This window comes from Budorcas taxicolor, chromosome 2 (genome assembly GCF_023091745.1).
Source record: "Budorcas taxicolor isolate Tak-1 chromosome 2, Takin1.1, whole genome shotgun sequence".
Lineage (NCBI taxonomy): Eukaryota > Metazoa > Chordata > Mammalia > Artiodactyla > Bovidae > Budorcas > Budorcas taxicolor.
The window spans coordinates 28,387,935-28,409,312 of NC_068911.1; the positions used below are offsets into that span (position 1 = coordinate 28,387,935).

Consider the following 21,378-nt stretch of genomic DNA (forward strand, 5'->3'; position numbering starts at 1 on the left):
TGTAAAATGGGTCGATAGAAATCTATCATATAGGCTTATGTGAGAATTAAATGAGATAATCTTTGTAGTCTGAGAAGCGCCTACCACTGTTAGTGCAGTTAGATAAATTGCTCTCCTTGTACCGAGGGGCCAGCGGGGGTGCAGAGAGGTAAACAACTTACCAGGGACCACACATCTACCAAGCCAGGTCACTGCAGAGGCGCACGCGGGAAGGGCTGGCTGTTGTGGCCCTCTTTTATAGGTTGGTCTGGAAGGGCTACAGGAGGCCTCTGGGGCCAAAAGACCTCTGGTCACTTGGGAGCGAAAATTCCTCTGAAGAACTGGTTTCCCGGCTTGAAAAGGAATGGACAAGGAACCGCAGCGCCACCCAGCGGTGAGTGTGTAGAAGGTGGGTGCTTAGCCCGAAGCTGGTCAGCAAAGCCCTTGGTCCTACAAACACCCCCTCCCCTACTCTGGGCTGAGTCCCTGAGAAATAAGTTCTCAAATAGGTATAATTAAGCCTGGGTTAAATGTAGCCCTGCCGTCGAGTGGTTGATGACCTGGGACAAGTGGCTTGACCTCACTGGAGCTTGATGTTTCAGGACACGGACAAAAGTAGCTCTGTGGCAGGACTGCCAAGGTTCCCTTGCATACTCTAGGACCTCGTGGTTACTGTTATCGATGGCTAAATCCCACACATTAGAAGGAGCCAGAGAGAGACAGAGTCTACTGGCTCATATAGCTGAGAAGGTGGGTCTGGCCTCAGGTGTAGCTGGATTCAGAACTTGCGTGATGTTCAATTCTTTCCCTCCATCTCTAAGCTCAGCTGTTGTCCCGACACTGGTCTCTCCATAAGGCCTGTCCCATGCTAGGCCAACTCAACACCCGCTTCCCCACCATCCACCTAAAAAAATCTCAAGAAAGGACTCTGATTGGCTGGCTGAGTCATGTGCCTCTCAGGGGCCAATCCCATGGCTGGAGGGCAGGCCACATGATTGGCATCAGAGCCACACAGGGAGGGGAGGGGCTGCTCCCGGAAGGAAGAGTGTATGTTTTCCAAAAGGGATAAAGAATATGACAAATCGAAACAGCAGCTCTCTCTCACCTCAGGCATATCTTGCTGTACTGCCCCTCCACTCTTAAATGAGTTTTGAGTTCATCCCAATGGTCCCTGGAGGTCTTGTCCACCCTCTCCCAGCTCTGCTCTCCACTGCCAGCATAAGAATCATGGTCACCCAGTATTAGAGCTGCAGCAGAAGCATTCTCCAGGACGGTTTGAGAATCTGTGAACAACTGACAGTAAGAAAGCAGAGTGGCAGGTTTATACAGAGATCTGGCTCAGGCATTTTCTGAGCTCACTGCTTATGCACAGGACAGAACTTTGGTTTTGTTTCTGAAAGATGTTGCAACCTTTGCGGGAAGGGTGAAGACATCATCTTAGGTCACAGACTGATTCGTCTGCTGGCCAAGTCGGGGTCACAGGTGTGTTTGGCCGGCATGTATCTTGCTGTTGTTTGAGGTTTATGCTTTGTTTTGTTTTGGGGGGTAAGTCACCAACATTTAAGCTGTTAGAGATGTCACAAAAATATGGAATTTGGGTGTCTCTTAAAGTAGAATGGCAGTGTTAGGTCGCATCCCTCGTGACAGCGGGATGGATCTGGGAAGTGGTTGCCCTGCAGGACAGGGCGTGTGTGCTTCACTTTGCCACAGTCTCTACCATTCCCTTTTACATCCCCCAGCTACACCCGGCCCTCACACCCCCTCCCTTGCTCTGTGGTCATTTTTGGATCTGGCACTAAATTGCTTTGGGACCAGACACCAAAGACCAGCCAACAAGTCTAGTGGCTTTCCTGGTGGCTCAGACAGTAAAGAATCTGCCCGCAATGCAGGAGACCCGAGTTTGATCCCTAGATTGCCGGGCCAAGGAAAGGCGACATCTTGGGGCTACAGGGATGACCAGGGTAGAGATGTGAGTGCAGGGTTAGAAAAATGGCTGAATTAGAAATACTGCTGGCCTCAGAGGCTGGGGGTAGGGATAGGCTTCAAGACAGGTAGTAAACTAATATTTCTTTATTTCTTTGCAAGCAGGTTGGTAATGACTGGCTCCTTGTAGCCTTTTGTGCTAAAAATACCAAATTGTCCTAGGACTGCTAGTTGAGATTTGTCCTTCCCCTTCATCCTAAGGGGGCCTTCCCTGGTGGCTCAGAGAGTAAAGAATCCCCGGGTCGGGAAGACCCCTGGAGAAGGGAATGGCTACCCACCCCAGTATTCTTGCCTGGAGAATTCCATGGACAGAGGAGCCTGGCGAGCCATAGTCCATGGAGTTACACACGACTGAGCAACTCACACTTTCACACTTTTCATCCGGAGGAGATGCTCAGAAGATTCTTGAGAGGGGAATGGGGGACTGGAGGCCCAGCTTGTGGTGGAGGGGTATTCACCCCGTTAGCTGCGCTCTGGGAGTATAAAGGCTGGCGTTGAGGGGGCAGGGAACGGAGATATCGCAAGTTGTCTCTCTGAAGAAAGAGGCCCAGGAACGCCACTGATCCTTAAACTCACTCACGTGGAGGAGGGCTGGGCCATTTGCTCTGCAAGGCAACTGGAAACTCGGCTCTGTCAAAACGGGCCCAGGAGACTAGTTGCACAGCATTCTAGTAAAAGCAACCAGTGGGTTAAGTTGAATGTCAGGAGGAAATCTGGAGAAGTCAGTCCATTCCCAGGCCGTGGGTGCTTGACTGAGGGCCTGGCAGCCAAACCCTGTTTGGAGGATGGGGATACAACCGAACACAAGACAGCTGAGGCCTCTGGTTCCAGAAAGCTGATTTTTTGGTGGAGGAGACAGATACTTGCAAGTTGAAGTCAGTGCTGGGACAGAAATAAGGGTCTGGGATGGGGAAACAGAGCTACTGGAGTTGGAGCCAGTAGGGAAAGTGTCTTTGAGGAGGTGATGCTGAAATGGAAGTCAAGCCTTGGGCAGACACATTCCAGATCAAGGGCAGTTCATGCCAAGGCCTGAGAAAGGTGAGCTGCGGATGTGTCAAGGAGCGGAAAGAAAACCAGCCCAGGAAAGAGGGCCAGGAGGAAGTGGGGAAGTGGGCGGGGGCCAGGCCACACAAGACTGTGTCTAGAAATAGAGACATTTTATTAAACCGTTGAAGGATTTTATGCAGGAAAAAAAAAAAAAAAAAAACACGGTCTACCCACTTGGAGTCCTAACAAGACAGATGAGAACAGGAGCTGGAGACAGCATGGCTCTGAGGCTGATAAATGAAATGATTCCATCCGGTGGGCAGGGGTGGGCAGGGATGGCCTTTATAAGAAGGTAATATCCTTTTGGCATTCAAGACCCAAGTATCCAAATGCGAGTGGCAGGCCATGCCCAGCTCATGACAGAGGCCAAGCCACAGCTCATGGGAGATGCCAAGCTAAACCACAAGCCGGGCCAAGTGGGGAGGGGCAAGACCTTGACTTTCGTTCGTGAGGGCTTGGGTACCTACACTCATCAAGGGTTTTTTTCTTTTTAATTTTTGGGTGAGAGAGGGGGCTCTGTGTGAATTGTGAGTCAAGGTCTGGGTTCAGGACTTCCCTGGTGGTCCAGTGGCTAAGAGTTCCACCTTCCAGTGTAGAGGATGCAGGTTCAATCCCTGCCCAGAGAGCTGACATCCCAGGTGCCTCACAGTGAAAAAACCAAAACATGAAACAGAAGCAATGTTGTAACAAATCCATAAAGCCTTTAAAAATTATCTACATGAAAAAAAAAATCTTCAAAAAAAATTCTAGGCTCAAATCCCTGCTCCGTCCTCCATGTGTGACCTCGGGCACCTATCACCACCTCTCAGAGCCTCCGTCTCCTCTGAGGTTAAATGGGGACCCTGTGACAGCCAGGGGGCAGGGAGGTCGAGAGGAGTTGATGAGATTATGTGCGTGAAGGACTGATCCCAGTGCCTGGCTCTGGGTCCCAGCTCTCAGTACCACTGAAGTTCTGATAACTTCATAGGCTGTCAGAGCTGGAAGGGACCCAGAGTGGGGCCAGCTCCATCTTTGCATGAGGATACAGAGGCACAGAGAGGGGAGCAGCCTGCCCAAGGCCACCCAGCAACCGTGTGGCTGCCAGGCTCTCCCTGCGGCCAAAGCCTGCCTCTGGAAGGGCCCTCGGGCCTCCCTGCTCCTCCTGCCACTTCTTCCCCCGAACCTTTCCCTGATAACCCAGGGCCTGGGATCTTAGACGTCACAGCTGCCAGAGCTTCCATCTGTGGTTTCACTCAGACCAGGGGTGCCAGGCTCAGACCTCAGCAATGATTCTAAACTGGTCCTCAACGAGCTCTGAACTACCTCAGGGCTGGCTGGGGTAGGCTGCCTAAGGGATCAGAAAATTCTGTGAAGATTGAGATTGAATCCCAGCCCTTTCATTTCTCAACCGTGCATCCTTCCCCAGCTTTACCTTCTGAGCCTCAGTTTCCTCATCTGTGAAATGGGGTAACACCCGCTCTCTGGGGTCTTTTTCTTAAGGTCACTAATCCCATTCATGAGGGCTGCACCCACATGACCTAATCACCTCCTAATACCATCACACTGGGAATTAGATTCAACATGAATTTGGGTGGTGGGTGGGACGGGGGTGGGGACATAAACCTTCAGTCTATTAAAAGGGCCCAGAGCTGATGTCTTCTCTCCCCTAAGGCACACCAAGGCGACAGCATTTAAAAGGAAAGGAAGCCATAACAAGGAGGCCCCAGAGATGGAGACCCTCTTGCCGAAACAGCGGGGGCAGAGGGGCCCGCTGCTGAGGGCCATCTGGCAGGTGGGCCGCTCCACCTTCCTCCTGGGGACCCTCAGCCTCATCATCGGTGATGTCTTCCGGTTCACGGTGCCCAAGCTCCTCAGGTGGGTCCAGGCCTTGGGTGCCTTGTTGAGGCTGGTGGTCCCTGAACAGTGTCCTTCCAGGCCTGGTGGGCCTTCAACCCTCCTTCCACCCTTGCCTGGACGTTTGTTGCTCAAGGCACTGAGGGTGGATGAAAAGGGTGCTGAGGAAGAACAGAAATAAATGAAAAAGTGACTCCCCTTTCCCTCGGGAAGGGAAAATGAATGAATTTGGCCTGACTAGATCACTTTGCTTTCACTGTACCACAAAAGTCCCCCAAAGTGAGGGGCTTCAAACCGCTTCCTTAGCTGTGATGGTGTGGGGCATCAGTTCATGCTGGGTTCAGCTGGGTGGTTCTTTCCTTGGTGGGTTCAGTCGTGTGTCTGCAGTCACCAAGGTGGTCTCAGCTGGGACACCTCGTCTCTCCCCTGATGGTCTGTCACCCTCAAAAGGCTGATTTCCAGCTTGTTCACAGGGCTGCTTGGCAGGGTCTCTAGACAAAGCCCTTTTCTCTTGAAGCCGAAGCTGGTTGTACAGCCAGCCCAGATTCAAGGGATGGCCTGTTACTTTGCTCAAGCTGCCATAGCCAAGGACTACAGACTGGATGTCTTGAACAGAAATCCTTTTTCCGGTGCTTATCTTTTCTACTGTCATTTCTTTTTTGTAAAATTGAAGTTTAGTTGGTTTATAATGCTGTGTTTCAGATGCACAACTAAGTGATTCAGTTTCATCAGATTCTTTTCTCTTATAGGTTATTACAAACTATTGAGTATAGTTCCCTATTCTGTACAGTGGATCCTTGTTGGTCATTATTATTTTATAATAGTTAATCCCAAACTCTTAATTTATTCCTCCCCCTCCCCTTTGGTAACGCTGAGTTGGTCTTCTATGTCTGTGAGTCTATTACTGTTTCGTAAGTTCATTTGTATGATTTTTTTTTGCTTCCACATATAAGTGATAGCATGTATTTGTCTTTGGCTTACTTCGCTGTGTGATAATCTCTAGGTCCATCCATGTTGCTGTGGATAGCATTATTTCATTCTTTTTTATGGCTGAGTAGTCACCATCTTTTTAATCTGTTCTTCTGTTGATGGACCCTAGGTTGCTTCCACATCTTAACTATTGTAAATAGTGCAATGAACATTCAGTTCAGTTCAGTTCAGTCACTCAGTCGTGTCCGACTCTTTGCGACCCCATGAATTGCAGCACGCCAGGCCTCCCTGTCCATCACCATCTCCTGGAGTTCACTCAAACTCACGTCCATCGAGTCGGTGATGCCATCCAGCCATCTTATCCTCTGTCGTCCCCTTTTCCTCCTGCCCCCAATCCCTCCCAGCATCAGTCTTTTTCAATGAGTCAACTCTTCGCATGAGGTGGCCAAAGTACCGGAGTTTCAGCTTTAGCATCATTCCTTCCAAAGAACACCCAGAGTTGATCTTTAGAATGGACTGGTTGGATCTCCTTGTAGTCCAAGGGAATCTCAAGAGTCTTCTCCAACACCACAGTTCAAAAGCATCAACTCTTCGGCGCTCAGCTTTCTTCACAGTCCAACTCTCACATCCATACATGACCACTGGAAAAACCATAGCCTTGACTAGACGGACCTTTGTTGGCAAAGTAATCTGCTTTTTAATATGTTGTCTAGGTTGGTCATAACTTTCCTTCCAAGGAGTAAGCGTCTTTTAATTTCATGGCTGCAGTCACCATCTGCAGTGATTTTGAAGCCCCAAAAAATAAAGTCTGACACTGTTTCCACTGTTTCCCCATCTATTTCCCATGAAGCGATGGGACCAGATGCCATGATCTTCGTTTTCTGAATGTTGAGCTTTAAGCCAACCTTTTCACTCTCCTCTTTCACTTTCACCAAGAGGCTTTTTAGTTCCTCTTCACTGTCTGCCATAATGGTGGTGTCATCTGCATATCTGAGGTTATTGATATTTCTCCCGGCAATCTTGATTCCAGCTTGTGTTTCTTCCAGCCCAGCGTTTCTCATGATGTACTCTGCATAGAAGTTACATAAGCAGGGTGACAATATAGGGCGCATGTATATTTTTGGATGGTGTTAGTGATAAAGAATCATCCTGCCAAGGCAGGAGACACAAGAGATGTGGGTTCAATCCCTGGGTTGGGAGGATCCCCTGGAGTAGGAAATGGTACCCAACTCCCGTATTCTTGCCTGGAAAATTCCACGTAGAGAAGAGGCTGGCAGGCTACAGTCCCTGGTGCCTCAAAGCGTCGCACATGGCTGAGCGACGGAGCACACACACAGACACTTTTTGAATTATAATTTTCTCTGGATATACCCAGGAGTGGGGTTCCAGGATCATATGGTAGTTCTATTTTTAGTTTTTTAAGGAACTTCCATACTGTTCTCTTCCCCAGGAGAAGGGATAGGCTATCCACTCCAGTATTCTTGGACTTCCCTTGTGGCTCAGCTGGTAAGGAATCTGCCTGCAATGTGGGAGACATGGGTTCGATCCCTGGGTTGGGAAGATGCCCTGGAGAAGAGAAGGGCTACCCACCCCAGTATTCTGGCCTGGAGAATTCCATGAACTGTATAATCCATGGGGTCACAAATAGTCAGACACGAGTGAGCGACTTTCACTCACATTCCTACCCCTCTCACATTACATTCCCAGTAACAGTGTAGGAGGGATCTCTTTCTCTTCACACCCTCTCCAGCATTTATTGTTTGTAGACATTTTGGGGATGACCATTCTGACCAGAGGATGAGATGGTTGAATGGCATCACCAGCTCAATGGACGTGAATGTGAGCAAGCTCCGGGAGATGGTGATGGACAGGAAAGCCTGGTGTTCTCCAGGCCATGGGGTCGCACAGAATTGGACGTGACTTAGCGACTGCACAACGAAGTCTAACTGGTGTGGAGTGATCCCTCGTTGTAGTTTGGATTTGCATTTCTCTAAGAATTAGCAACGCTGAACATCTTTTCATGTGCATTTTGACCATCTATGTGTCCTCTTTGGAGAAATGTCTGTTGAGGTCTTCTGTCCATTTTTTATTTGGGTTACTTGTTTTTTTGATATTGAACTGTGGGCGATGTTTGTGGATTCTGGAGATGAATCCCTTGTTGGTCACATCGTTTCTCCCAGTCTGGAGGTGGTCTCTTCATTTTTGTTTCTGGTTTCCTCTGCTGTACAAAAGCTTCTAAATTCAATTAGGTCCCATTTGAACAACAGACATTTTTGTCTTCCCATCACCAAAGGCAAGAAGTTCAAGATCAAGGTTGTTTCCGCTGAGGCCTCTCTCCTTGCCTTGTACACAGCTGCCTTCTCCCTGCCCCCTCACGTGTTCTTTCCTCGGAACACACGCACCCCTGGGGTCTTCTTGTGTGTCCATCCAGATTTCCTCTTCTTCTAAGGACACCAGTTGTCCTGGATTCAGGCCCCTCCTAACGGCCTCGTTTGAACTGAATCGCCTCTTTAAAGGGCCCTGTCATCAAATGCACGGTCATATTCCCAGGCACTGGGGGTTAGGACCTTAACATATACATTTTGGGGGGACACAACTCAGCCATAACAGGTGAGGATAAAAACTCCGCCTATTGATTGGAGGTGTAAGTCATGGTGGAAATGAGCGTGGACAGTGGGAGAAATAGTTGCAACCGTTTTTGCAAAAACAAAAGACCCTCCAGTACTGTCTGGTCCTCCAGACCTGGCCAGGCTTAGGCAGAGGCAGTAGCCACGAGCACCCTCTCTCACCGACTTCTCCCTCCTTCTCCTGCTGCAAGCCTCTTCCTGGAGTTTATCGGGGACCCCAACACCCCGGCCTGGAAAGGCTATCTCCTCGCCGTGCTGATGTTCCTCTCCGCCTGCCTGCAAACGCTGTTCGAGCAGCAGCACATGTACAGACTCAAGGTGCTACAGATGAGGCTGCGAACGGCCGTCACTGGCCTGGTGTACAGAAAGGTGAGCCCCGGGGGAGGGGCGTGGCCTTTCCTCTCTTTCCAGCCTGTCCCAGTTTACACACAGACGTCCCAGCCAAGGAGAGCCATGTCACTGAACTCTCACCTGCGCCCCCAAGCACACTCATTCATCACTTTTCTCAAAGTTGCTCATACTGCACTCTCACCTTCTTGGTTATTTCTCTAAGACCTTGTGTGATCTGACCCTGAGACCTCTTCTGTCTGATTACATCACATGCTTCCTTCACACCTCCTTCCCTTTCCTACAGCCGCACCAGTCTCCTTTCAGTGCCTCAAGCATCCTTCTACCTCAGGGCCTTTGCACGTGTGGTTCCCACTGCCTGGGCACCCTTCCCCCAATTCTTCATGTAGTGAACTTCTGCCCGTCTCTCTGTGGATAAAGAACTAACCTTTGGGCTGTGTGGAAACCAGATAAAGGTAGACTGTCAGCTATTTGACCAGGTTGCACTGCTTACAGTTGAAATGACCCCTGAGCCACTGGTAAATGGAATCTGGGCTGGAAGTTCTGTCAGTGAACTGGGACACCTGGAGGGAAGCCAGCCCTTTGGGCTTCTCTCTGTGCAGTCATTCTTGGAAACGAAGCCCCTGAGGCTGCTGCTCTAAAACATGTTGGCCCCTCTGGGTCTGCAGCCTCTGAGCCAGGGTGACCCAGTCCCCGCCGAGTCACTTTCTCACACCTGAGCTGTCACCTGGGAGAGGAGGGGAGCGAAGGGAACAGCTCCAGGGTGACTGTGTGAGTGGCTCCTGAGTTCCCAACCACGTGGCTCGCTGGGGACGGGTGTGGCCTGTCCCATCTTTTGAGTCCACACGTGGAGCTGAGGCTGCGGGAAGGCAGCCTAAGGGCTTTGCGCTTCCCATTTCTTGGAGAATTTCAGGGCAGCCTCTTCATCTCCTGATGGGTCAGACCCCCCAGTCTGCCCTCTGGGCTGCTTCTGTATTAACCAGGTTTAAAATTAATTTATTTTTGGCTGCGCTGGGTCTTTGTTGCTGTGCTCGGGCTCTGTCCATTTGCGGCAAGCAGGGGCCACTCTCGAGTTGCGGGCTGTGCGCTCCTCATTGTGGTGGTTTCTCTTGTTGTGGAGGACGGGCTCTGCTGTGCAGGCTCTGTAGTTGAGGCTCACAGGCTTAGTTGCCCGAGGCATGTGGATCCTCCCTGGCCAGGTGTTGAACCCATATCCCCTACACTGGCAGGCGGATTTTTAACCACTGGACCACCAGGTAAGTCCAGCCATGCTTCCTTATTTTCTGTGTCTGGTGCTTCGACATCTGGGGCCTCGCTGACCCTGGAGGGACTGTCCCTCTGTCCCTTCCGAGGTCAGCCAGTTCCTCCAGATGGTAAGTGACTCATCGGAAAGCATGCCTTTCACATGCAAACCAACCCACCCTAACTCACAATCCAGCTGCCTCCTTTTGAGGCCCTCAGCCTCTGGCCATTGTCCTTGCTGTAATCACCCCAAGGCCAGGTATCAGACAATAAGGCCCAGTTCCTATGCCCAGAGCAGATGGAATTACTCAAACTAGCCGATCCTAAACTTGCCGACCCTGTCTGACCTTCCCATGAAAACCTCAGCAAGCTCTTGCCTATGGTTCATCCCACCCTGCCCCACCCCAGTGCTTCCCCAAGTGCCCCCCTCCCATAGCGTGGAATACCCCTTTCTATTGAGATTGTTGAGTGTAATAAACCCTCTTGTCAATATCAGTCTTCTCTGGTCTGTGGGCTTGCCATACTTGAATAATAATAAAACCTATATTTTAAAACACTTCATGACACTCATCATAATTACTATTAAACGGTGAACTGTGTACATCTTTAATTTTGCTCCCCAGCTCAAACTCCACTCCCAGGAGACCAAGCACCTCGCCTCTGTTGACCATAGAGCCCAGTGTGAGGCCCAGAGCAGGTGCTCAGTAAAGACTGGAAGATTTTTTTGGAGAATTTCTGTACTTGTTTATTTCCAGCCCATCATTTCACCCCCTCACTTCTTCCCTGACACACCCAGCAGAGAGGATTGCAAGTAGGATGTAGTATTCAACAGGCTGGAAGGGGTCCACTGTGACCCCAGAATCAGGGCAAATTTGTGGCTGTTAGAAAACCAGGTTAGTATCTACAAGGCACGTTGAATGCCTGGGGGAATCAGTCTAACACTCTGTCTAGCCTCTGTTATCCTGGATTCCAATCCAAACCCTCTGGTTCTGGGCAAGTTGGTCAATTTCTCTGTGCCTCAGTTTCCTTGTCTGTGAAATGAGGTTAATAATTATCCATCTCATTGATTCTAGTTTCACTTTTTCTTTCCTCTTTTAATCAAGATGTTTTAATTTACTGAATGGTTGGCATTGATTTTTTTCCCCCCAAAGTGATACAAAAATTGTTGTTTACTTGCTAAGTCATGTCCAACTCAGCTGTGACTGCATGGACTGTAGCCCGCCTGGTTCCTGGGTCCATGGGATTCTCCAGGCAAGAATACTGGAGTGGGTTGCCATTTCCTCCTCCAGGGGATCTTCCTGACCCAGGGATAGAACCTGCATCTCTTGGGTTCCCTCCAGTGGCAGGTGGGTTCTTTACCCCTGCACCACCTGGGAAACCCTATGTCCTAGGCACTGTGCTAAATAAATGAACATTCTCTCATTTTTTCCATGCTGGGACACAACAGACAGCTGTATGGAACAGGCACAGTATGTGTCGTTTAATTTAAAACACTGTGGATAAAACACTATATATTTTTGCAATCAGGCTTCTCTGGTGGCTCAGTGGTAAAGAATCCACCAGTCGATGCAGGAGGTGTGAGTTCAATCCACGGGTCAGGAAGATCCCCTGGAGAAGGAAATGACAACTCACTTGAATATCCTTGCCTGAAAAATCCCACGGACAGAGGAGCATGGTGGACTGCATTCCATAGGGTCACAAAAGAGTGAGACACGACTGAGCCTGACCGACAGGGCAGAGAACAGCACAGCTAGGACAGCGCGCCCGGCAGATGGCTACCAGTATCATCATAAATCCAAGGTTTTGATGTACTGTGTTATTGTCATTGTTTCCAGTACTTCAGGGAAATCACAGTAGTTTCGTTTTTGTCATCTCCCTGGATTCTTACAGTGGTCCTGGGAGTTGGGTTTAAGAGATTTTATCAGCCCACTTTACAGATGAGTAAACTGAGGCCTAGATGGTAAAGAAACCTGCCTCAGCCAGCAGGGGCAGCATAACTTAGAGCCCAGCCTGCCGGGTGGCCGTCAGCCTCTCCTGCGTCCCTCCGACTCAGGTCTCCATCTGCCCGCCCCTCCCAGGTCCTGGCTCTGTCCAGCAGCTCCAGAAAGTCCAGTGCAGTGGGGGACGTGGTCAACCTGGTGTCTGTGGATGTGCAGCGGCTGACCGAGAGCGTCACCTACCTCAACGGGCTGTGGCTGCCGCTCATCTGGATCGTCGTGTGCTTTGTCTACCTCTGGCAGGTGTGCTGGGGCAGGGGGAGCGGGATTTGAGCGGAACCCTGCTCCTCCTCATCCCCTTTAATCCTGTCTATTTCCGCACCCCGTGGGCTGCTGTTGTGGCCAAAGTCTCAGGCCAGGGCGGCCTTCACTTTACCCTGGGCAGGATGCTCACCTGTCTGGGCCTCGGTTGCCCCGTCTGTCAAATAATGATGATGGTGGTGATGACATGGGCACTTTGGGGGTGTGATATCGGGGCTTCCCAGGTGGCGCTAGTGGTAAAGAACCTGCCTGCCAGTGCAGGAGACGTAAGAAACATCGGTTCACTCCCTGTGTCAGAAAAGTCCCCTCGAGAAGGAAATGGCAACCCACTCCAGTATTCTTGCCTGGGGAATCCCATGGACAGAGGAGCCTGGCAGGTTACGGTCCATAGGGTCACAAAGAATCGGACACAACTGAAGTGACTTAGCACGCACGTATGCACACACGCATGCATCAGGATACCAAGTAGGCTGGTTGGGCACGTTTTGAAGTTATCAGTAACTCTGGGGCAGCACCACCACCACTACCACGAACAAAAATGAAACAGAAAGAGAATTTAGGGGCAGGAATTTACTACTTAGTTTTCAAAACACATAAAGTAGCCACTGGGGGCTGGGGCGGGGGGGTGGAATCAGAACTTAATTCTGACTCCCTTACATCTGTTTTGTGATGTAGGACCTTTTTTTGGTTGCCCAGGCAGCTTGTGAGATCGTATTTCCCTAACCAGGGCTGTACCTACACCCTTGGCAGTGAAAGCTTGAAGTCCCAGCCACTGGACCACCAGGGAATTCCCTTCTTTTAAAATTTTTAATTAAAATCACAGACCTTGTAGTGAGCTCATACCCTGCTTTTATCACTCACTAGTTGTGAAACTTCCCCATAACCAGCCCCTCTGTGCCTAATTTCCTCATCTGCAAAGTAATAACGACATATAAACTCTCTCTGGCAAAAATGCTATAAATGCTAACCCCATAGCCCACCCTCCCCCTTTACCAGGGTCTCCTGGTGACTTTCTGATGTTAGGGACCGTCTGCCAAGAGGCAAAGTGATGGGTGGTGTCATCTGCAGATTCACTGGGGTCGTTGGTCAGCCTGCTTCACTGCCCTGCATTTTCCCCCATGTCCTTCCTCTCTTTCTCTCCAATAATAATAGTTAACGTCTGTGTACTTGCTGAGCACCCGCTGTGTGTGCTGGGTCCTGAACTGCAGGGTGGCAAGTCGAAAAGCATCCAGGCTACAAGCTTTTATGGGGGTGGAGTGGGGATGGAAGCAGCAGCCGAGGTACAATAATGATGATAACACGTAACTGGTATTCTGGAACATTCCACGCATCCACAGCTATTTAGCCACCAATACACCCACCCAAGGGCCCGTGAAACCCGGCATGCAGGCCAGATTCCTCCACCTGCTTATGTGCGGACCTCAAGCTCTACAAAATAATCAGTAACTTTTCCAAGAGAGACCCTACTGCCTCCAACATCATACCCTGCATATGGAATTAAAGAAAGGGCCTCTGCCCTTGAGTTACGGAATTCATTGAGTGCGTAGACAGCGAGACCCAGCGGTACCCTATAAGTGTTTGTCTTGTTGATTACACATGGGGGTGGAGCACTTTAAAGATCTTCTGCTCTGCTCCAGGTGTGGGTGTCAGGCTCACAAACATTTCTGTAGAGCACCAGGTCAGATATATTTTTTTTCTTTTTTTAAAAAAAGCTTTTGTATTTGGAGGATAATTGCTGTACAATGTTATGTTGGTTTCTGCTGTATAAGTCAAATCAGTCATGACTATGACTATCTACCTGTCTATATATTTATATCCCCTCCCTCTTGAGCCTCCCTCCCACCCCCTCCCCACCCCTCTAGGTCAGCAGAGCGCCAGGCTGGGCTCCCTGTGACATGCAGCAGCTTCCCACTAGCTGGCTGTTTTACACATGGTGGTGTGTATATGTCGGAGAAGGCAATGGCACCCCACGCCAGTACTCTTGCCTGGAAAATCCCACGGACAGAGGAGCCTGGTAGGCTGCAGTCCATGGGGTCGCTAAGAGTTGGGCACGACTGAGCGACTTCACTTTGACTTTTCACTTTCATGCGTTGGAGAAGGCAATGGCAACCCACTCTAGTATTCTTGCCTGGAGAATCCCAGGGATGGCAGAGCCTGGTGGGCTGCCGTCTCTGGGGTCGCACAGAGTCGGACGCGACTGAAGCGACTTAGCAGCAGCAGTATATATGTGTCAGCGCTACTCTCTCAATTCGTGCCACCTTGTCCTTTCCCCGCTGTGTCTACAAGTCTGTTTTCTACATCTGCATCCCCATTCCTTCCCAGCAGATAGATTTCTTAGTACCATTTTCCTAGACTCCATATATGTGCATGAATATGCAATATTTGTTTTTCTCTTTCTGACTTGACTTCACTCTGTATAACAGGCTCTCGGTTCATTCACCTCTCCAGAACTGATGCAAATGTGTTCCTTTTTATGGCTGAGTAATATCCCATTGTGTACACATTCCACATCTTCTTTATCCATTCATCTGTCAGTGGGTGTCTAGGTTGCTTCCATGTTCTGGCTATTGTAAATAATGCTGCAGTGAGCATGGGGGTACCTGTGTCTTTTTGAGTCGTGGTTTTCTTAGGGTATGACATTCTGGGAGCAGCAGGGTCTCTCTTAAAACTGTTCAACTCTGCCCTTCTAGTGCACAAGCGGCTACAGACCATACTACTCAAACAGGCCTGGTGGGCTTCCAATAAAATCACTTATGGACAATGAAGTTTGAATTTCACATAATTTCCACGTGTTGTAGAATCTTCGTTTGATTTTCATTATCAGTCGTCTGGTAGTGGAAAACCTATGGATCATTTTGTACAGCTTGAGGTCTGCACATAAGCAGATGGAGGAATCTGGCCTGCATGCCGGGTTTTACAGGCCCCTGGGTGGGTGTATCAACGGCTTATTGACTGTGAGTGAGTGTGGAATGTTCCAGAATACCAGCTGTGTTATCATCATTATTGTACCGCTGCTGCTGCTTCCACTCCCCTCCCCCCATAAGAGCCTGGATGCTTTTTGACTTGCCACCTTGCAGTCTAGGACCAGCACACATAGTGAGTCCTCCGCAGGTAAACAGATGTGAGCTGTTATTATTGGAGAGAAAGGGAGGAAGGACACAGGGTAAAATACACGGCAGTGAAGCAGACTGACCAGTGACCCCAGTGAATCTGCAGATGACACCACCCATCACTTTTGTCTGCCTCTTGGCAGACGATCCCTAACTTTAGAAAGTCACCAGGAGACCCTGGTAAAAGGGGGAGGGGTGGGCATTGGGGTTAGTGTTTATAGCATTTTTTGCCGGAGAGAGCTTATTTAACCTTCTGTTCACAGTCCTTTGAGTATTCTCCCAGCTCTGGCAGGTGTTTGCCTTCTGGGAGCCTCTCCATGTGACCCCTGGGTGGCGATATTGCTGCATAAATGAAACAGACGGGCTAGCTGTTTCATTTTACTGTTTCAGCCACATAAAAATCATTTATCCTCTCGGCCACTTTCACATTTTCCGGAGAGACAAACCAAAGAGTGAGGGAAGAGACCTGTCCCCAGTCACAAAGCTGGTGGGGGCAGGGCTGCCAGAGAAAATACAGGACGTCCAACTGAAGGTGAATTTCAGATCAACAGAAGTATGTCTTATTATAAGTCTATCCCAGGCATGACATGGGATATATTTACACTAAAAACTTATTTGCTGCTCATCTGAAATTCAGATTTAACTGGGCCTGCAGTAAAATATATTTATTTGCTAAGTCTGGCAACCCTTGCGGGGGGTGAATTGAAGATTCAGCTAATGATTGTACAACAGCAGCACTTGCTACAGGTGGTGGAAACAGCTCCATTCCCCTCTAATATGAGGAAACGGCAGCTTAGGGAGGGTTAGTATCTTGCCCAGGCGTTGCTGTTCAGTCGCTCAGTCATATCTGACTCTGTGACCCCATGGACTGCTACACGCGAGGCTTCCCTGTCCGTCACCAACTCCCGAAGCTTGCTCAGACTATGTCCATCGAGTCGGTGATGCCATCTCATCCTCTGTGTTCCCTTCTCCTCCTGCCTTCAATCTTTCCCAGCATCGGGTCCTTTTCTAATGAGTCAACTCTGCCTCAGGTGGCCAAAGTATTGGAGCTTCAGCAACAGTCCTTCCAATAAATATTCAGGATTGATTTCCTTTAGGATTGACTGGTTTGATCTCTTTGCAGTCCAAGCGACTCTCAAGATGAGTCTTTTCCAACACCACAGTTCAAAAGCATCAGTTATTTGGCGCTCAGCCTTCCTTATGGGTCCAGCTCTCACTTGCCCAGGGCCACACCAAAGTGTGGCGTAAATTCAGGATTGGAACCCAGATCCCCTCCAGAGTCTGTTTTCACCATTGTAGCCAGGCCTAACCCTGCCCATCTGGATGCATGTCCTGTCATGACTATGACCGCCCCCTCCATCATGTGAGGTTCATCATTTTTCCCTCCCCCACCAAACACAGATGGGCTCCATCTTCCACGTGTCCCCTTCTAAGGAGCCCAGGAGTCCCGGTCTCTATGACCTGGTGGCTTCTCTCATTGGACTCTCTGACACCTCACTGCTTGGGGCCCGAGTATGAGCATCACAACCACTCCCCCGCTCCAGCCAGCCCCGTATTGACAGCTAGGCTCCTGGCCACTCCCCCGCTCCAGCCAGCCCCGTATTGACAGCTAGGCTCCTGGAGGCGTCTCATGACATCTGGCCCACTCTTTATCCAGCTTCTAGGACCATCTGCCCTCACCGCCATTGCTGTCTTCGTGAGCCTCCTCCCTCTGAATTTCTTCATCACCAAGAAGAGGAACCACCATCAGGTTTGGCGTTTGGAAGAAGGGACGCTCCAGGCCAGAAGGGGGTGGCAAGCCTGCAGGTCTCAGGACCCGCGCTGGTGCAGGGGGGAGGAGGCAGGTGCAGGGTAGGGGTGGGGGCTTGTGGCGGTTGCAGAAAAGGAACTTCCTATCCTATTCCAGACTTCCTCTCCTCTCCTCTCTTCTTCCCTCTGGTCCCAGGAGGAGCAAATGAGGCAGAAGGACTGTCGGGCGCGGCTCACCAGCTGCATCCTCAGGAACGTGCGGACGGTCAAGTACCATGGCTGGGAGGGAGCCTTTCTGGACAGAGTCCTGCACATCCGGACCCAGGAGCTGGGCGCCTTGAAGACCTCCAGCCTCCTCTTCTCCGTGTCTCTGGTGTCCTTCCAAGTGTCCACATTTCTGGTGATGTCACTCTGGTCCCCCTGCAGAGCAAGGACTAGGGGCGGAGTGCTGGGGATGCGGGATGAGGGCTCCCCATATAGGCTCACGGGGTCCCATCACACCGAGTGACCGTCACAGACTGACCATCACCTAGCATGACCATCGTATCAACAACACCCGGAAACATAACACCACCAACCCCTGGAAATGAACCCCCCACCCAGTGACATTTAGAACCTGGAGTGCCACCAGGACCCAGAGCACTCCGTGGTGGCTGATACCTGCAACTTGAGTCATCTTCCCAGAGTCTAGGGTCATAAATCCCACCATTGTCTAGAACCACGAAAATGCTAACAAGATGGAAAAATGCATCATCATCCAATGCCTGGAACTAAGAGTTTCTGATACTAAGAGTGGGGGCTACATGCACACAACTCCCTCCATCAGTAGCAGAATCTGGGGGACGATCTGGGTGGAAGAGAAGCCATTCCAACATGGCAGGTGTGGCCATTTGGCCCCTGGAGACACTGCAGCTAGCCTGCCTTCCCTGGCCACAGTTAGCAGCTCACTGTCACCACCTGTGTCTCACCCAGGTGGCACTGGTTGTGTTTGCTGTGCATACTCTGGTAGCCGAGGAGAATGCCATGGACGCCGAGAAAGCCTTCGTGACCCTCACGGTTCTCAACATCCTCAACAAGGCCCAGGCTTTCCTGCCCTTCTCCATCCACTCCGTCGTCCAGGTGAGGCTGCGGGGAGGGGAGGCTGTCCGGGAGGAACCTTGCAGGCTGGGCTGAAATGATGAAACAAAGCAGGAAAATAGGCAGGAGGTCACCGGGAACAGTGGGAAGAAGCCAGCAAACATCCTCAAAATAGGCAGCATCACCTTTCTAGCAAATCCGTCTGCGAGGATTCATTCTGGTCCCTTTTTTACATTAATACAAAGGGATCTCATTTCACTTCTCTTCCTTTACTCTCTCTACTCACACTGTGCCTCCTTGAGTGTGATGAAAATGAGGAAACTGCTCCAGCTGAGACATTCCTATTCATTCTTTCATCCCGGAAGATGGGCTTGGGGCCGGGGGTGGAGACACCCCGAGGTGGACAGAGTGTGTAATTGTTCCTGATGATGGAAGCAAGGAGGTGAGAGGTCACCACCAGCACTGTGCCAACCTCATGCGCTTCATTGTCCACGACCTGAAAAGCTTGTGCTGTTGCCTTGTAAATGCGTAGGGCTTGGTAGGCAGGAAGCTTTCCCACTATCCTGAGGCACCCGACACCCAAAGTCTGAGTTCCTTTGTGGCTGACCTAAGGCTTTGGTTTCTCCAGGCCCGGGTGTCCTTTGACCGCCTAGCTGCCTTCCTGTCCCTGGAAGAAACTGACCCTGGGGCTGTGGACTCGAGTCCCTCCAGATGCGGTGAGAGCTGAGTTCAGTAGGAGGGGGTGGGAGAGACAAGAGAACCAGCAGGAGCCCCCTTCCCGCTGGTGGAATGCCAGGACCCCAGCTGGGGGCTGCCAGCAATGGGACTGCATGTATAGACCATGCTGTAGGCTGTGTTACTTGGAACAGGCATTGTGTATGAATCCTCCCCTTGTCACTAAGGAAGCGTCAAGCTGCCTACCTAGAAATCATCCGAATCCAAATTCTGGCTCCAGCACGGACCCCAGAATGGGCGACCTTGACCAGTTATTAATCTGCCCGAGCTTCAGTGTTCCCATCTGCAAAATGGACATGGTGATCATCACAGCACCTCTGCACAAGATTGTTGTGAGGGTTGAATGGGTCCTCTGAAGCCTTGCAGTTAGAGCAGGGCTCTGAAGCAAATCAGCATCCAATGCATTTTAGTTAGAATTATTATTGGTAAAAAATCCAATAATCCAATAAAACTTACGTTAGCAAAGAGACCTCTAAATAACCCCAGATTGGTGTTTCTGAGGCTGCTCATGGCTCTGGCACACTTTCAGCAGGGCACAGCCATGTTTAGGCGAATTGGTGTGATTCAGGTGTTTGGAAGTGGATGCTGGCTTGGAATCCCAGGATTGCCTTGCCAGCTTTGTGGCCCAGGGAGTAACAACCCCACTCCTGGCCTCTGCTCCCCACTGTGGCAACCCACCTCCGCCAGGACTGTCCTGAGGGCCGCCAAGAGAGAGCAGGCCTCCGACTCTCGGGAGCTGCCCGATATCTAGCCTGGGGTCTGAGATGTCATGCCTGAATCCTGGCAGGAAGCCCCGTGGACCCTGGACCAGAACCCCTGAGTGTTATTTAAGTCATGACTCTGACACCCTTTATCACCTGCCTATGACCGGAGCCTCACCACACCCCCTTGCCCCCACCCCAGTCCTTGCTCTTCCCGTGAAGGTGTGTGACAGTGAGGTTAACACAAACGCCAACAGCTGGCAATGACCAAGCATTTAGCATGAGCCAGCACGTTGGAAGTGCTTGACTTAGTGATGACCCCCTCGAACCTCACCATGGCACCACAGAGTAGGTGCTCCCGTGACCAACCCACTTTACAGATGGGAGTGAAGTCGTACCCCCACACCCCAGACTGTTAAGAAAGGACAAGCCCCTGGAGCAGGGTAGCCAAATTCACAAAAACACAGGACTCCCAGTTAAATCTGAATTTCACATATTAAGAAATTTGGATTTTTAAGCATAAGTATCTCCCATGCAACGTGTGGGGCAAAATTATCCTGAAAAAGTGCTCATGGTTTATCTGAAATTCAGATATAACTGGGCATCCTGCAGTGTGTCTGAAACCCTCCCCTACAGACCATCCAATCCAGTGGATGACTGCTTATTAAATGTAGGATTCTCAGGCCTCACCCTCAAGCAGAGTCTCCTTTATTGGTTTGAGCTGAACCATGGAGAGCTTTGTGTTTTTTTAAAAAAATCTTTCCAGGTGATTCTAAATGTGAATTCAGGGTCTGAAACCACTAATCTGGTGCCTCCCTTATTACATAGATAAAATATCTGAGACCCAGGGACATGGGGAGACTATATGTCCCTGGTTACATCAGTGGTCCCAGTGAAATTAATAACACTCCATCTCCAGGGTCCAGGATCAGGTGATAAATTGTATCAGCTGCTCTCTAACCTTTTCTGTGAAGGACCCAATTGTACTTGTTTTAAGGAATAGGCTACCCACTCCAGTATTCTGGCCTGGAGAATCCCATGGACTGTACGGTCTGTGGGGTTGCAAAGAGTCGGACACGACTGAGTGACTTTCACTAAGCTTTCCAAGTCCTTTTTTCTCTGTCGTAATCGCACACCTCTGCCTTTCTAGTGTGAAAGCAACCCCAGGAATACATAAATGAATGGGCCTGGCTGTGTTCCAATAAAACTTTATAAAAATAGGCAGCAGACAGGGTCTGGCCCCTAGGCTGTGGTTTGCCAACCACCAAGTTATGTAACCATCCGACAGGGAGAGAATGTGACCACCGCAGGGTCACACGAGCCAGTGCACGGAGGAACCGTTTGTTTAGTGGGGGAGATTTCCTGCGGCCCGTGGGTGTCCTGGGGGAGGGGCAAGCCGGGAGCATCTTGTGTAACTGGCCTGTATGCCTTGTAGCTGCTGGGGAGGACTGCATCAGCATACAGGAAGGCACCTTCACCTGGTCCCAGGAAAGCGCTCCCTGCCTGCACAGGTACAAGTGGTGGCCCTGGGAACAGCCTTCCCTTGGATGTTGGCGAGGTGGGGGAGGACGGGAAAGTGAGAGTTCCCATAGATGGACGGGGAACAGGGTTTCTGAGCCTTGCCTGTCAGGGAGGAGACGACCCCCTGGTCCCCAGGCTGGTCATGCTGATGTTGATGGAGGCCTGGCCAAGGAGCCCCAGGGTCCGGTGAGCCGTGGCAACTTCTGTCCCTGCTATGTCAGACTGGCCATTGTCACCT

At 50.4% G+C, this 21,378-nt stretch overlaps 1 protein-coding gene across 1 annotated transcript in view; it reads left to right on the forward strand.

The window, feature by feature from the left end:
- The window catches only part of ABCC6 (ATP binding cassette subfamily C member 6), a 65,294-nt gene that overhangs the window by 12,808 nt on the left and 31,108 nt on the right, over nucleotides 1-21,378 (forward strand). The window contains exons 7-15 of the mRNA XM_052635750.1: nucleotides 242-373; nucleotides 4,660-4,863; nucleotides 8,591-8,768; nucleotides 12,068-12,229; nucleotides 17,015-17,107; nucleotides 17,303-17,506; nucleotides 18,079-18,225; nucleotides 18,812-18,899; nucleotides 21,055-21,130. Coding sequence (XP_052491710.1) covers nucleotides 242-373; nucleotides 4,660-4,863; nucleotides 8,591-8,768; nucleotides 12,068-12,229; nucleotides 17,015-17,107; nucleotides 17,303-17,506; nucleotides 18,079-18,225; nucleotides 18,812-18,899; nucleotides 21,055-21,130 — 1,284 coding nt within the window. The remainder of the gene's footprint in view (nucleotides 1-241; nucleotides 374-4,659; nucleotides 4,864-8,590; nucleotides 8,769-12,067; nucleotides 12,230-17,014; nucleotides 17,108-17,302; nucleotides 17,507-18,078; nucleotides 18,226-18,811; nucleotides 18,900-21,054; nucleotides 21,131-21,378) is intronic.